Source organism: Erpetoichthys calabaricus, chromosome 15 (assembly GCF_900747795.2).
Source record: "Erpetoichthys calabaricus chromosome 15, fErpCal1.3, whole genome shotgun sequence".
Lineage (NCBI taxonomy): Eukaryota > Metazoa > Chordata > Cladistia > Polypteriformes > Polypteridae > Erpetoichthys > Erpetoichthys calabaricus.
In genome coordinates this window covers 102,776,378-102,792,435 of record NC_041408.2, presented here as the reverse complement: position 1 = coordinate 102,792,435, position 16,058 = coordinate 102,776,378, and the positions used below count along the sequence as shown (strand labels likewise).

Genomic DNA, 16,058 nt, shown 5'->3' with positions numbered 1-16,058 from the left:
ACTTTCAGAAAGCATTTGATAAGGTGCTGGGCATCAAACTACACTAAGTGGAGAGTTCACGGTGATGTGTTTAGATGGGTGCAGAATTGGCTCAGACACAGGATGCAGAGTGTGTATTGGTACGAGGAACCTTCTCAGAACTGGCTGATATTAAGAGTGGTGTCCTTCAACGGTCAGTGCTAGGCATGCTGTTCTTTTTCATATATATAAATGATTTGGATAAGAATATAAGTAACAAGCTGGTTAAGTTTGCAGATGATAACAAACTAGGTGGATTAGTAGATAATCTGGAATCTGTTAAATAATTAGAGGAATTTAGACAGCATACAGCCTTGGTAAGATTTGCGGCAGATGAAATTTAATGTCAGTAAATATAAGGTATTAAACATAGGAAGTAAAAATGTTAGGTTTGAATACACAATGGGAGGTCTAAAAATTGAAAGTACACCTTATGAGAAGGATTTAGGAGTTGTAGTGGACTCTACGCTGTCAACTGCCAGACAGTGTTCAGAAGCTATTAAGAAGGCTAACAGAAATGTAGGTTATACTGTATAGCGCCCTGATGTGTGGAGTACAAGTCCAAGGAGGTTCTCCTCAAGCTTTATAACACATGGGTGAGGCCACATCTGGAGTACTGTGTGCAGTTTTGACCTCCAGGCTACAAAAAGAACACCGCACTGCTGGAAAATGTCTGATTCCAGGGCTTCAGGATATGAATTATGAGAAAAGATAAAAAAAACAGAGCCTTTACGATTTAAGAAAAAGAAGATTAAGGGGAGACACGATTGAAGTGTTTAAAATTATGGAGGGAATTAGTCCCGTAGATAGAGACTGTGACTTTAAAATGAGATCATCAGGAACATGAGGACATAGTTACAAACTTGTTAAGGGTAAATTTCACCCAAACATTAGGGAGTTTTTCTTTACACAGAGAACCATAGACATGTGGAATAAGCTACCAAGTAGTGTAGTTGACAGTGGGACTTTAGGGACTTTCAGAACTCGACTAATGTTATCTTAGAAGAATTAAGTGGCTAGGAACGGTAAGCATTGTTGGGTTGCATGGCCTGTTCTTGTTCAGACTATTCTAATGTTCTAATGAACACCCAAAGGATGTTAAACTCAAAACGACACAGAGCTCTTCCAATTTGACTAGCATAAACAAATAAAAACATAATAAAGACAAACTGATCCACTGGAAATGAACCGTTTCTTTCTGTATGACATACGCTCTACATTTCATTCTTTTCTAAATGCTATACAAGCAGCAGGCCAGCTGGTGGGCCAGAGCAGCTTGTGTCAGGGACTTTCTTGAACTTCCCACCTGTCCGTCTCAAGCAGCTGTTCATAGCTAACATACCAGAGAGTTCTTTGCACAACTGGGATGTGACCCAAATGTAGGAGTCCAAGCTGCTAAGGGGTCACAGATCTGCAATGCCACACCTTTAATGCTTTATTAGACTGCTGAGGCGACAAAGCTAACAATTTTTTTCTGGCGATGGCATGCCTCCAGGCTGTGTCAGGTTTGAAATGCTTTTCTCTTGTGCTGATTCACCTAAAATATCCTGGCATTTAAGCTATCCAGAGAACTGCACCTTCCAGCAGTCTGCAATGCCACAAAATGAGTACTTGAGGTGACTGACATGGCAGCAGGACGAGGATCCCAAATGCTACAGCAACAGCTTGTCTGGAGAGCTTCAGTGACCTCGGGTCACATGCCAGCTAACCGCCAGTTAGTTTTGTCCAGCAGTTCAAAGGATGGTGGCAGGTTTATTGGTGTCACTAAATTTCCTTGGTGGATTAGACTGTTTATATGCTAGTTATGATGCCAATAATGTCTGTAAGGACTGTGATGTGTTGTCTGTAATCCTGGACAGCCAGGTTTAGGTGAACTATATGATAGCACCTGCGAAACCTGAATTGGTTCAAGAGTTTGTGGGGAACGAATCAACATCCCAGACTGTATGGACCTCACTCCTTTATTTGGCCAGGAGTCCCTGCTAACATAAAGTCAGGGAGGGTGCGACAATATCTCCTTTCCATACTAGGACCCATATGTGGAAGGACTTTACAGTGGCTACATCAGGGCTGACATTCTAACAGCCACTGAGTGGCATCCGGGATAGACTTGGAAACCAGGAAGTATACCACAATGGAGGGCTGCCTGCTATTGACAGAGAGTCAATAGCATCCTGTCTGTCAAGCGCTGGTATGAACTCACAGCTTGGGAGTTGTAGTCCCATGGGTCTGACCTGTCAGGTTTTGTGGGGGCCACCAGTGTGGGATCCTTAAAGCAACTCTCAAAAGATCTGAAAACAAAGATTGTTCAGTCGCATGGTTTAGGGAAAGGCTACAAAAAGCTATCTCAGAGGTTTAAACTGTCAATTTCAACTGTAAGGAATGTAATCAGGAAATGGAAGGCCACAGGCACAGTTGCTGTTAAACCCAGCAGGTCTGACAGGCCAAGAAAAATACAGGAGCGGCATATGCGCAGGATTGTGAGAATGGTTACAGACAACCCACAGATCACCTCCAAAGACCTGCAAGAACATCTTGCTGCAGATGGTGTATCTGTACATCGTTCTACAATTCAGCACAATTTGCACAAAAAACATCTGTATGGCAGGGTGATGAGAAAGAAGCCCTTTCTGCACTCACACCACAGACAGAGTCGCTTGTTGTATGCAAATGCTCATTTAGACAAGCCAGATTCATTTTGGAACAAAGTGCTTTGGACTGATGAGACAAAAATTGAGTTATTTGGTCATAACAAAAAGCGCTTTGCATGGCGGGAGAAGAAAACCGCATTCCAAAAAAAAACACCTGCTACCTACTGTCAAATTTGGTGGAGGTTCCATCATGCTGTGGGGCTGTGTGGCTAGTTCAGGGACTGGGGTCCTTGTTAAAGTCGAGGGTCGGATGAATTCAACCCAATATCAACAAATTCTTCAGGATAATGTTCAAGCATCAGTCACAAAATTGAAGTTATGCAGGGGTTGGATATTCCAACAAGACAATGACCCAAAACACAATTCGAAATCTACAAAGGCATTCATGCAGAGGGAGAAGTACAATGTTCTGGAATGGCCATCACAGTCCCCTGACTTGAATATCATCGAAAATCTATGTGATGATTTGAAGCAGGCTGTCCATGCTCAGCAGCCATTAAATTTAACAGAACTGGATAGATTTTGTATGGAAGAATGGTCAAAAATACCTCCATCCACAATCCAGACACTCATCAAAGGCTATAGGAGGCGTCTAGAGGCTGTTATATTTGAAAAGGAGACTCAACTAAGTATTGATGTAATATTTCTGTTGGGTACCCAAATTTATGAACCTGTCTAATTTTGTTGTGATGCATATTGCATATTTTCTGTTAATCCAATTATCTTAATGCCACTGCTGAAATACTACTGCTTCCATAAGGCATGTCATATATTAAAAGGTAGTTGCTACTTTGAAAGCTCAGCCAATGAGAAACAAAAATCCAAAGAATTAATAGGGGTTCCCAAACTTTTCCATATGACTGTAAGTACAAACTCTGTCTCAGAAGGTGGTATTGCTCACTTTAGCAGAAGTGACTTCTTGTAGGTGTTTTCCATAACTGGTCACCAGTTTCTGATATTAAGAATGGAATTTTTTACCATTCCTCCATTCAAAAATCCTTCAGTTGCAAGATGTTTGCATGCACTGCCCATCCTTGCATAGCAACACCATGATAACCATAAACAAAAGGAGTCACCAAATACACATTAAAACAATCTAGATGAGAACAGGCCATTCAGCCCAACAAAGCTTGCCAGTCCTGTCCACTTAATTCTTATAAAATAACATTAAGTTGAGTTTTGAAAGACCCTGAAATCCTACTGTCTACCACACTACTTGGTAGCTTATTCCTTGTGACTGTGGTTCTCTGTGTAAAGAAAAACCTCCTAATGTTTGTGCTAAATTTACCTTTAACAAATTTCCAACTGTGTCCCCATGTTCTTGATGAACTCACTTTAAAATAACAGTCTTGATCCACTGTACTCATACCCGTCATAATTTTAAAAACTTCAATCATGTTTCCTCTTAATCTTCTTTTGCTTACACTGTAAAGACTCAGCTCTTTTATTCATTCCTCATAATTCATCCCCTGTAATCCAGGAATCAGCCTAGTCTCTCTTCTCTAAACATTTTCTAGTGCTGCTATGTCCATTTTTTAAAATTACAGTATGTGTAGAGTAACAATTAATGGCTATGCGTAAAGATGTAAATGATTTTTAATGTCATGAACAAATTCTGAATCTACAAACAAAAACAAAAGATTCATGTTCTCCAAAAAGCAAAACCACAAGCAAAACCCAAAATAACCACAAAAGACTGCAGGAAACATCTCAGAATATTAAAAAATGAATCCAGTGGGTAACAATCACTGAGACCTGTAATTTGTCATTCCCTGCAGTTCCTGCTTGTGTAATCTGATATTCTCAAGGTGACGAGTTCGGAAACTGCAGTCGTCAAGTCTGACATTCACCTCTGACTACAACTTGTGTCATGTGCCCACATGGCTTTGAATTACCAATCCTTCCTCCTAGAAGACAGTAAACCTTTATACCGACACAAACATAATTAAACACCAAAACCACTGAAGCAGTGCCTGGGTATTTGTAGTGGATATCCATGTGCATATTGTACTCTTGTATAGATGGATCAACAGCAGAACCTTAATGATCTGCTGCTCGAGGAAATCCAAACGTGCCACATCATAATGACTACTAATTAAAGTCTGGCAAGACAGTAGTTTTAAGGGAAAGCTAACAGAAGAGGGTTATCAGGTCCATAATGCAAGTAGAGCATTACAATGAAAAGAAACGGTAGCAACAGATGAGCGACAATGACACCACTGCCACAGACGTCAGAAGATGAAGGCAAGTGTTAACAATGAAGAAAGGTTAAGGACTTACTTGTCACAAGTCACAATATATGAAAGGAACAAAAAAAAGACAACTTACAGCATTTGAGATACACTTGGTTGCATTTCTTTTCTTTTTCCAGTAGGCGGACATGCAGGTGAAGTGACTTTCTCATGGACACACAAAGTTTCAGCAGCAAGATTTGAACCCACAACCTCTCCCTAGACTAGGACCCCATTTCCCCTTCTAAAGGGACTCCATCTGCTACTGATTCTCTCACACAGGCTGCCAGATCTTCTTTATTCATCATCAGTTCCTAGAATTCCTTGCATGGCTCTGCTTTTCTTAAGTTGCCTTGTCCACCACATTCATGGCTTCTACATTGTTTTTTCAATTGAATTTTCCCCATTGCCCTGCCATTCCCGTTTTATTCTTTCTGTATTGTGACCATATGCTTACACAGGTTTATCACCCTCTGCCTGTTTTGATTGTGTCTTTCAATTGTTCCAAAGTAAATCTCAATGCCCATTATACTGCACTTCAGGCATTTATTATTTTTTGGCATCCAGTTGAATTCATTCACCTATGGAATAAACAGGAGGCTCAACCTGATGGTGAAATGCATTGCTTATTGCTAATGATCCCGCTATGCGGTGCAGAAAAGGTCCTCGCGATAGCCACTGTATGGCCGCTGGGAGGCTTTGTGCTGTAGCACCACAGGCAGCATAGTGTAGTGGTTAAGCTTTTGGACAGCAGACCCTAAAGGTTGAGGGTTCAAGTCCTGCTACTGACACAGTGTAACCAGGAGCGAGTGGCTTCACCTGTCTGTGCGAGGCAGACACATGAATTAAGTTACCGAGTAATGTGGTGAATATTAGGACTTGATGTTCTTTTGGAGGAATTAGTTGGAGTGAATTGATAAGCTTGGTTTGGCTGCATGGCCTGTTCTCATCAAAAATGTTCAAATGTTTTAATTTCCGAATATGCTATAGTATTCAAAACTTGAAATACAGAGTCCAGACGAAACATCACATTACGGTTTGTTTTTAAAAATGCAATGGCTAACAGAAGATAAGCTAGCTTCTCAAGATCTGTGCTTTAACTTGAACTGCCTTATGGAATTATCAGATTAACTAAAGAAACAAATTCTGGAATAAAAAAAGGAAAAAAAAAACAGCCAATAAAAATCTCCTTGTTTCAGAGCTTCCAAAGAGATTCCCTATAGCACAGCAACTTCAGGAAAACGTGCTGCTCAAGAATGCCAGTATGTTGTCAATGAGCTCCACAGCCAGAGGATGGACTGGCTATCATGACTACCAGGATAAATCCTTGTGGGCTGCTTTCTCTGCGGATTGTGCTGTTAGACCACAATTGTGGAATAAAGCGAGACAGTGAATGAGTGAGAGCAAAACGTGATTGGCCCGTTCTACATTCTCAGTGCACTTGTTCAATCATATGATCCTGCTAGGCCCTGAGCTGTCCCCTGCCATCCAAATCTAACTGTTTAACTGAACCTAAGAACAGGCAACAGCAAAACACATGATGATAGTGGAGATGAAGAAAATGTCTTCAAAAAATTAAAAGAATGAAACGAGCCTGAAAACTAAGGGATAAACAATTGAAATCAATGCAACAAGCAGCCACGAGTTGTAAAAAATGTAGCAGTTTATGAGCGAGGGACGGCAGCAGCAGGACATCACAGTTAAAAGACTTCTCATTGATTTTAATTCTTTTAGTTTAATGGAGCCAAAAACTGAAAGTGTTTCATGCTTTATTTTGGCAACTTTCAAACACTTGTTTGAAATGGAGTTTACATTAGCTAGCAAAGAGCGAACAGAAGATAGATAGATAGATAGATAGATAGATAGATAGATAGATAGATAGATAGATAGATAGATAGATAGATAGATAGATAGATAGATAGATAGATAGATAGATAGATAGACTTTGTTTGTCCTCAAGTGGAAATTAAAACAGAAGTGCAAGGAAAAAGAAAACTCCCCTTGCTCTTTCGTCACGTCACCAAAGTCAACCTGACCAATCACATTGCTCAGAGGAACTAGACACACACAATCCTAAGTAATTTATTATACAGTAGATATTGTCACACATGTGTGATTGGGGGCGGCACGTTGGCGTAGTGAGTAGTGCTGCTGCCTCGTAGTAAGGAGACCTGGGCTCGCTTCCCGGGTTATCCCTGCGTGGAGTTTGCATGTTCTCCCCGTGTCTGCGTGTGTTTCCTCCGGGTGCTCCGGTTTCTTCCAACAGTCCAAAGACATGCAGGTTAGGTGCATAAATTGTGCTTGATGTGTGGGTGTGTGTGTGTGTTTGTTTCCTGCCCAGGGTTTGTTTCCTTCCCTGCACCCTGTGTTGGCTGGGATTGGCTCCAGCAGACCCCCTGTGACCCTGTAGTTAGGATTTAGCGGGTTAGATAATGGATGGATGGATGGATGGATGGATGGATGGATGGACGTGTGATTGGGAAGCAGGTTACAGGCTCGAATAAGTATATTAATCCGCCAGACCAGGGGTTGGCACTGTCACCCAATACCTCTGCAGACCATCAGAAGGAAGTCCCGCCTGATGACCTCACTTCCAGTTCTGGCTCTCCCAACTTTATTTCCGGTTCCCACCATATACCAGGCTATTTAAAATGAAAGAGCAGATTTCAAAAACTTATTTCAAACAAACTGTATAAGACAGAAAACACATTCTGCACGTCACTGGATAGAAGAAAGTTCAAAGTTTAAAAGCCCACCTAAAAGTACCAGTGAATGCCACCGAGAGCTGTTTCTCGTTTATAGTAAAATGCCGACAGCACCACAAGAGAAATCATTTTGCGTTCTGCAATTTGTGAAGTGTGAGTCCATTGTTCAAGTGCAATTGCATTGGAAGAAGTGGACAACAAGATCTTACTCATCGTCTATGGCCTCCCAGGTCTCCAGACCTTACCCCCTGTGATTTTTATCAATGGGGGTACATTAAAGAAAGAGTCTCTGTTCCACCTATGCCGGCTAATCTTCAAGATTTGCAACATCAAATTGAGGAAGCTGTGAATTCAGTAACTAGGGACCAGTTGACTCGTGTGTGGCAAGAAATGGTCAACCGTTTTGATGTTTGTCGCTCTACACATGGTGCTCATGTTAAGTGCATGCAACCTCAAGGACCATAGGACCAAACTTTGAACGTTCCTCTATCTAGTGATGTACGGAATGTGTTTCTGTCTTATACAGTTTGTTTGAAATAAATTTTTGAAATCTACTCTTTCATTTTGAATAGCCCCGTGTAATAGATAGATAGATAGATAGATAGATAGATAGATAGATAGATAGATAGATAGATAGATAGATAGATAGATAGATACTTTATTAATCCCGATGGGAAATTCACATGTCCATCCTTGTTAGACCGATTAATTTCTGTATTGAGCTCCATCTGAAAAGACTTCATTTTCTCTATGCTTGATTTTCAAGTATATGGGGTGGCTACCCCAAACCTTTTTGAACATTCTGTGTTTTCCTTTGACAATGTATATATTATAACAAAGGTGGCAGTAAGGTGTGGTCAGATCTTCTTATTTCTTCTGAAGATTTACATTTAAAGGCATTGACATTCAAACAGAGAAAGCCCTTCTTGCTGCATGCACAAATCCAACATACTAATTTGTTCCAACGTACCAATGGTTATGTCATCAGCATTCTAGGGTCAGTAATGATTCTTTCATTAGAGAATTAGAACACAGAGAATCATTTCTGTTCCAGAGTTAATAAACATTCATTCTGCACTAAGTTTAAGTGGAACCAAAAACTAAATTTGTCTGTGAGTTGAACCCTCACAATTTCTTAATTTTTTATCAAGTTTCAGTAAAGTGTAGAATCCGCACAACCTCTGCTTTTACCACAGTCAGCATACTATACTACTTATAGCTCCTTTGAGAATGTTATGTGTACGGGAACTGAACGGGGCCTCAAGGATTGTGGTGGGTGAGCCTGGACAAAGGTTCAAAGTAAGTTTTTGATCCCACCTCATCACTGGTCACAGATGTTGTGGATACTAACATTGCTTCTGAACTCAGGCCCTGTCCACACTACTACAACCACAGTGATTCTTAAATGTACTTTGACTTTTATTTCATTGCAGACAGTATGAACTGCAGATATTCCATGTTTTGTCTGGTCAACTTCATTTAATTTGTTAATATGCATACATTCATGCATTTCAGGTCTGCAACACATTCCAAGAAAACTGGGATGGTAAAGCATTCACCATTTTGTAATGTCGCCATTCCTTCTCACAACATTGAAAAGACATTTTGGCACTGAGGATACCAAGCGATAAAGCGTTTCATGTGTTTTTTTGTCGCATTCTTCCTGCAAACATGACTTAAGGTGTGCAGCAGTACAGGGTCATCATTGTCACATTTTTAATTGCAGAATTCTCTACACATTCTCTTTTGTGGACAGGTGAGGACTACAGGCAGGCCAGTCCAGCACCCTCTTCCTCCACAGCCATGCCTTTGTAACGTGTGCAGAATGTGGTTTTGCATTTGTCTTGTTGAAAAATGCATGGATGTCCCTGGAAAAGATGTCGTCTTGAAGGCAGCACCTGTTGCTCTAAAATCTCAATGTACTTCATCACAGAAGTATAACAGACCTCTGCCAAGGGTGATGACACAACAACATACCATGACAGACCCTGGCTTTTGGACTTATTGCTGATAACAGTCTGGCTGGTCCTTTTCATCTTTGATCTGGAGCACATAGCATACATTCCTTCCACAAAAGATTTGGAATATTGATTCGCCTGACCACAATATACATTTCCATTGCATGACGGTCCATCCCAGATTCCTCAGAGCCCAGAGAAGTCAATGCTGCTTCTGAATATCGTTAACAGAAGGCTTCTTTTTTGCACAGCAAAGTTGGAAGTGGCATTTGTGAACGGAACTCCATATTGTGGTGCTTGACAAAGGTTTCCCAAAGTAATTCCTTACCCATGTGGTTATATCTACTCTTGATGCAGTGCCTGCCACCTGAAGGATCAGAGATCACGGCTGTTCAGTTTAGGCTTGCACCTTCTTAAAGAGCAGAGTGTATCCCGGTGTCCAGGCTAAATTGCCCTCCATGGCCTGGTTACTCTGATTCCAGTTGGCTACGCCCCTCACCCCTTAACCACCTAATAGGTAATGTGTGGCGAGTGTACTGGTACAAAATAGCAGCCATTGCATTATCCACGTGATGCTGCATTTTGGTGGTGGTTGAAGTGGCACCTCACACTTTTTATGTTAAGTGCTTTGAGTAGTGAGTTAAGCACTATATAGATGTAAAATTAATATTATTAATTAAATGTAAAATATTCTAGAAAAAATAAATAATAGCAAAATCAATTTTAATCAATTCCTAATGATTTCAAGGAATCAGGCTGAGCAAATAGCATTTCCACAAAGTGATAAAGTTCAGAACTGTGTCGCTGGCAAACTTTCCAGAAAGGTTTAACGTGTATCTTTGGGTTGTGCCACTCAACACACTGACCAGTTAGTTCAGTGCCTTTCAGCTTTATAGACAACAGTGAGCCGCCTGCTGGATGGGCTGTCAAAGGTTTTAGATGAGCCAGGAAAAGCAGCCTGCCTGGTTGTGTTACTGTAATGGAAGCATCTTTGAGTGCAGATCTCCATTATCTGCTGCTAAGAGGGCACTTAGCACAGCAGTGGCACAGCAATTTCTCCACAAAGAAAGAAATGCTCAGAAATGAAATTTGTAAAATGAAAAATACAGGGGGAAGACAAATGGTGGACCCCGCCTCCTGACACAGATGCGCCAAGCTTGAATACAGATAATGATTGTTGTATATAAATGTTAGGCCCAGATTTGTTTAAGTGACACTATTTTATATGTGTAAGGGATTTAAACAGTATCTGACACAGATGGAATAAAACATGAGGCATGCAGCTTTTCTCTATTATTATCTAACAACACCCTACCCTGAAGATGATTCAGGAAGCCATGCCCTGCTTTAATGAATACTGACACACTGGCACACTACTCTCAAGCAGTCATTATGACACAAAGAACCCCACCCAACTACTCAGTAGATGTCCCACGTTTTATTGTGTAAGCCTCACCAGTCTCTGGGTCTTGGAATTCTGGAAGGGTCAGATGTAATCCGCTGGGCTTCCTGCTCAAAGGAGAGGCTTCTGCAACACTGCTGCCATCATCCACCTCACTGAAATGTTAAAAATGAAAAATAAATTACACACTCACGTGAAGTGAGGTGCTCATTCTTAATAAGCCCACCCCTCCACACCATGTTTCCAAAATCAGACATGACATCTTTAGAAGAGAATAATGCTACAGCACAGTGTCTGCTGACAACAGAATGATGAGTAGAGTCTCCTCCAGAGTCGTCAGACTGCACTGAAACTTTCATTTCTGAAGTTAAGACAAGTCACTCTGAACCCCAGATACTTACTGCACTCTATGGGGAAAAAGACAGATGGCAGCACCCAAAATAACTCCTAGATGACCAAGAAGTAAAGAAAAATGTCACCTTCACTGCACAATTGTGAATTTCCCATTGGGATTAATAAAGTATCTATCTATCTATCTATCTATCTATCTATCTATCTATCTATCTATCTATCTATCTATCTATCTATCTATCTATCTATCTATCTATCTATCTATCTATCTATCTATCTATCTATCTATCTATCTATCTATCTATCTATCTATCTATCTATCTATCAATAACACTAGGAAGAGATACATGCAGGAAATAAGCACACGATAACTAAGTACACCAAACAAAAAACAAATCTGAACGTAACTCTTACAGTGTACTGCCTTGAATGGGAAACACAGCAACACTTTTTGATAAAGACCAGATGATAAGACGTGAAATGAGAAGATGGGCAAGATTCATACCAAAAAGTCAGTAACATAAGCATCAAAAACAGAGACAGAACCCTTATTTGTAGTTAAAAGTCACTGCACTAGAATCAACTCATAACAAACACACTTAGTATTGATATTTCTCTGTAAATTTGGATTAATAGGAAATATTCATTGTGACCTTTCTACCCACAGCCCCATAAAGTCGAAGTCACTCACCCTCCAGGACATTTACCTAGCAGCGCTGTGACAACTACTTCACATAATGGTGACGGCCAAGATAAACAAAGACACTTTCTGGATGGAAACTAATGTCAAATTCAGACTCCCTACGTTTTTTTCAGGAAAGGCCAAATAAAATTAAACTAAAATGCAAATCACAATTACGTTCTAAAACGTCTTTGGCCCTTTTGTGGCATGGTTCACTTATTTGACCAGACTAACAAGTTCTCCAAAGCATTCTCATTCGCATGCCCCTTCTCTCTGTCTCAACCGTGGCCTACCTTCCTCCCACCAGTTGAACCTTCATATTAATGTCCTTCTGGTTCCAAAGTTGAGGGTCACTTCCAGAGAGTATCCTGTAGAACTCACCGAGTGGTTACCTTAAGAATATTCATCAGTATCATTTCTGGGGTCAAGAATGAAATATGAAAGTCTTATAGCTTTAATCCCGGAGCTCCCTTTGGTGGCCATTCACAGTATGAAGCTGGACTCAGGTCTACTGGTGAAAGAATATTCTTCTGGATGCTTATTATTCTCCCTTGGCCAGTGGCTACAGAGTTATTACTTTTAGGGACATTTTTTAAATAAATATGTCACCCTTCTTTCTGGTGGTGATATTGCTTTCATGCTGACATGTTAATATGCATTGCCGGTGTCAGCTCATGCTTCATTCCCTTCTGTTAGTACCATGCTGGGTCCTCTCCTTGTCTCACTGCACACTTTCCTGCTGGCAACAATGCACTGATTTGACCACACTCACCTTATCAGGTTTATATGCTGTGGTCAGTTGAGGACACTCTTGAGTTGTACCAGACATCAAGAGTAGAACCAAAGAAACCACAGAAACATAACAATTGCAGTTTAACTATAAAAGTAACCACACAAGGAAGAAATATTAATAAGGAGAAAGCAATATACAAATGAATATGTGGAAAACAAATAACCTGCTGCTCCATGGGCCTACCTAAATAGTATTCACATCATTATCAAGGTGGGGCACCTAACCTGTACTACACAATGCAATACTCCAAATAACCTCCTTCACAAACCCCATCCTCTCCTCCGCCTGCCATCTGAGCTCCTACAAACCACTTCAGACCTGACTCCAAGATCAGATGTCTTTTGGCCAGAAGGACCTTTTAAACGCCAGTCTATGAATATTACTTTATAACTGTAGACACGTTGAATAAATGACCAAGTAGTGTGGTGGTGAGTAGGACTTTTAGGGACCTTGAAATCTCAACTTGATGTTACCGTGCAGATTCTAAGTGAATAGGATGGATGAGCTTGCTGGACTGAACAGCCTGTTCTTGTCAAAACTGTTCTAATGTTCACATACCACTTGGGAAAAGCTAATCTGATTCTGAACCAGAGACACCAGGTGGTTGGTGGCTGCCATCCCTGAAGTCCCATGTGAGCTTGTCCATAATGTACAGTGCCAAGAAAAAAGTACTCACCCCTTGGAAATTTGCACATTTTATTGTCATAGAACATTGAATAAGAGGGGACAGAATCTGGCTTTTTGACATTGATCCAAAGTAAAATACTCCTTAATGTCATAGTGAAAGTGGCACTCCACAAAGAGATTTAAATTAAGTATAAATATGAAATGCAAAATTATTGATCTCAAAAGCATTAATCCCCTTTAAATTGACACACCTAAGCCCTCACTGGTGCAAGGAATTGGTTTTAGAAGTCCCATAATTAGTTCAATGGAGATCACCTGTCTGGGGTGTGATGGACAACCAGCTACAGACTCCGGTCGCCACCCCCAGGCCGCTAGGAGGAGTCCTCCGGACCGCATGATGGTGCCCCGAGTTCCAGCAGGGCCTCATGGACTTTGTAGTTTCTATACACAGCCCTGCTGGATACCTTGGGGACCACCGGGAGTTGCTGTAGAGGGGCTAGTGGGCTCTTGTGTGCCCTATAACCCGGGAGTGCGTCGCAGTCACGTGACCGGAAGAAACGACGTACTCCCGGGGTGAAGAAGAGGACTGTTTACCCTGACCCGGAAGGAAACGGACTTGTGGGTTTTGCCAGGAACCATTTCCGGGTCAGGGAATATAAAAGGACTATGGGAAAGCCCAGACACTGAGCTGAGCTGGGAGGTAGGAGGGCGAAGTGTCTGGGCGAGGAGGTATTGGTTTATAGAGAGTAGTTTATTGTTTATATGAGTGTGGAGTGGAGGGTGCTTTGTGCACGGTACAGTAATAAAATAAATAATTATTGTACATTCACCTGGTCATCAGAGTGGTACCTGAGGGTTCAAGAGGCGGACAAAGGGCATATTATTACAGGGGTTTCAATAGACTGGAGTGGAAATGCTGGAAGGTCCAGCTTGTGGTGAGTCAGTAATGCAGCCTAACCTACACAATGAAGACAAAAGAACCCCATGAGAAGAAGGGGATGGAGGCAAGAAAATATCCAAGTCTCTGAATATATGTCCATTTAAACCAATCATCAAGCAATGGAAGGAGTATGGACCAGCTGTAAATCGGCCCAGAGCAGGTGCTCCACAAAAACTGAGTGACTGTACAAAAAGGAGGCAGTGAGGGAGGCCACCAAGAAACCTCTGATAACTCTGAGGAATTACAAGCTGCATTTGTTCAGAACGGAGAGACTCTGCAGAGAACAACTGCTGCCTGCGAGATTCTCCAGCCATAGCCTTATGGGAGAGTGGCAAAGGAGAAAAAATGCAGAGGACATCCCAGCTAGAGTCTGTCAGATGACACAGACTTTCGTATCTCCAAGAGGGAATCTCCCAGGCTGTCACAGGACAAGAAAGTGTTGAGCACCCTGGATCTTCTTTAGGTTTGGGCGCAGTTTTCTTAGTGTCTAGTATCAACCTACATGAGAGCCCATTTTAGTTTTTGACCGTCTCCCATGCCCCTTAGTTGGCCAACTGTGAAAGATTCCCAGCTAGACCGCTGGAAGGGGGAAACAGCACATACTGTACTGCATAGCTGAGTATTTCTGTGTAAATGACTAAAAATAAAATTTTAGTTGCCATTGACCGTCACATGCATGCACAGGACTAGTTTGAAATCACCGATTAGCTTAACACTGATGGGACATGGGGGGAAAACTGGAGTGACCAATACAGACAATGTGCAAAGAGAATGGCCGATGAGGGATTTAAACCAAAGATGTTGCCATGCTAAGCACTGTGCCACCACATTCTTTGACACTGTGATGGCCTTAAATAATCTAAAATCTCATCATGCTGAAGACAAAAAAACACGAAACACTCCTCTGAGTAACGTGGGATTAGATTAAAAAAATGTAAACAATTCAAAATATTACACAAGAACTTTGCTCCAAAATGGACAGATGCATTTAAACGTGACACAAAGGGAGACAACAGACAGATAAAATAAGAAGTCACTTCTGTGACAGATCAGCTGTGTAACAGGGGGGCGACATTGGGGGGAACCCCTGAATACCTGGAGTGAGTCAAGTTGAAGGACGTCTGCCAGAAGGTCAGCATCTGTCTGCAGGTGGCCAGTGCTACATCCGGACCCTTCAGTTGTGCTTCAATCTTAGCCTTTGTGAAAAGCAAACTAGGAGGGAAAAAAAAGAACAGTTGAATGCATTGTATTCTGAAAAGCCGGTCAGAAACTGTTTTAGTGCGTAGCACATTTTAAAGTCGGGCCTATCTCAACACCAAATACACAACTGCTACAAGAGTAGAGAGACAGCAGAGTGTCCACCCACGAATATAAACAGTGACTGCAGTGAAGCAAAGGCATGTGTTAAGGTCGTAGGAATGAAGGCGTAACAAAGACAAATATTTGGGCTAAAGTTCCAGGTAGAGAGTGGCACAAGGCTGAATGTGCACCAGCGGCATGGCTTTTAGAAGGTTGTTTTTTTTGCTTACTTATTCAAAGGCACCTCAGTTATTAACATTGTCGGCTCAAATCCCTAACCAGCCACTACCTCTGTGGAGTTTGGATGTCCGTTCTGTATGTATGTGTTTTCTTTTAACTGGGGATTCCAGTTTTCATCCCAAAGCCGGGCAACGTTGATTTACCGGTGTCAATAAAATGGC

At 41.4% G+C, this 16,058-nt stretch overlaps 1 protein-coding gene across 2 annotated transcripts in view; it reads right to left on the bottom strand.

Moving 5' to 3' along the window:
* The window catches only part of ttc7a (tetratricopeptide repeat domain 7A), a 425,510-nt gene that overhangs the window by 140,313 nt on the left and 269,139 nt on the right, over positions 1-16,058 (bottom strand). For both annotated transcript variants that reach the window (XM_028820451.2, XM_051919615.1), the window contains 2 exons: positions 15,454-15,570; positions 11,020-11,120 (listed from right to left, as the gene is read on the bottom strand). In XM_028820451.2, coding sequence (XP_028676284.1) covers positions 11,020-11,120; positions 15,454-15,570 — 218 coding nt within the window. The remainder of the gene's footprint in view (positions 1-11,019; positions 11,121-15,453; positions 15,571-16,058) is intronic.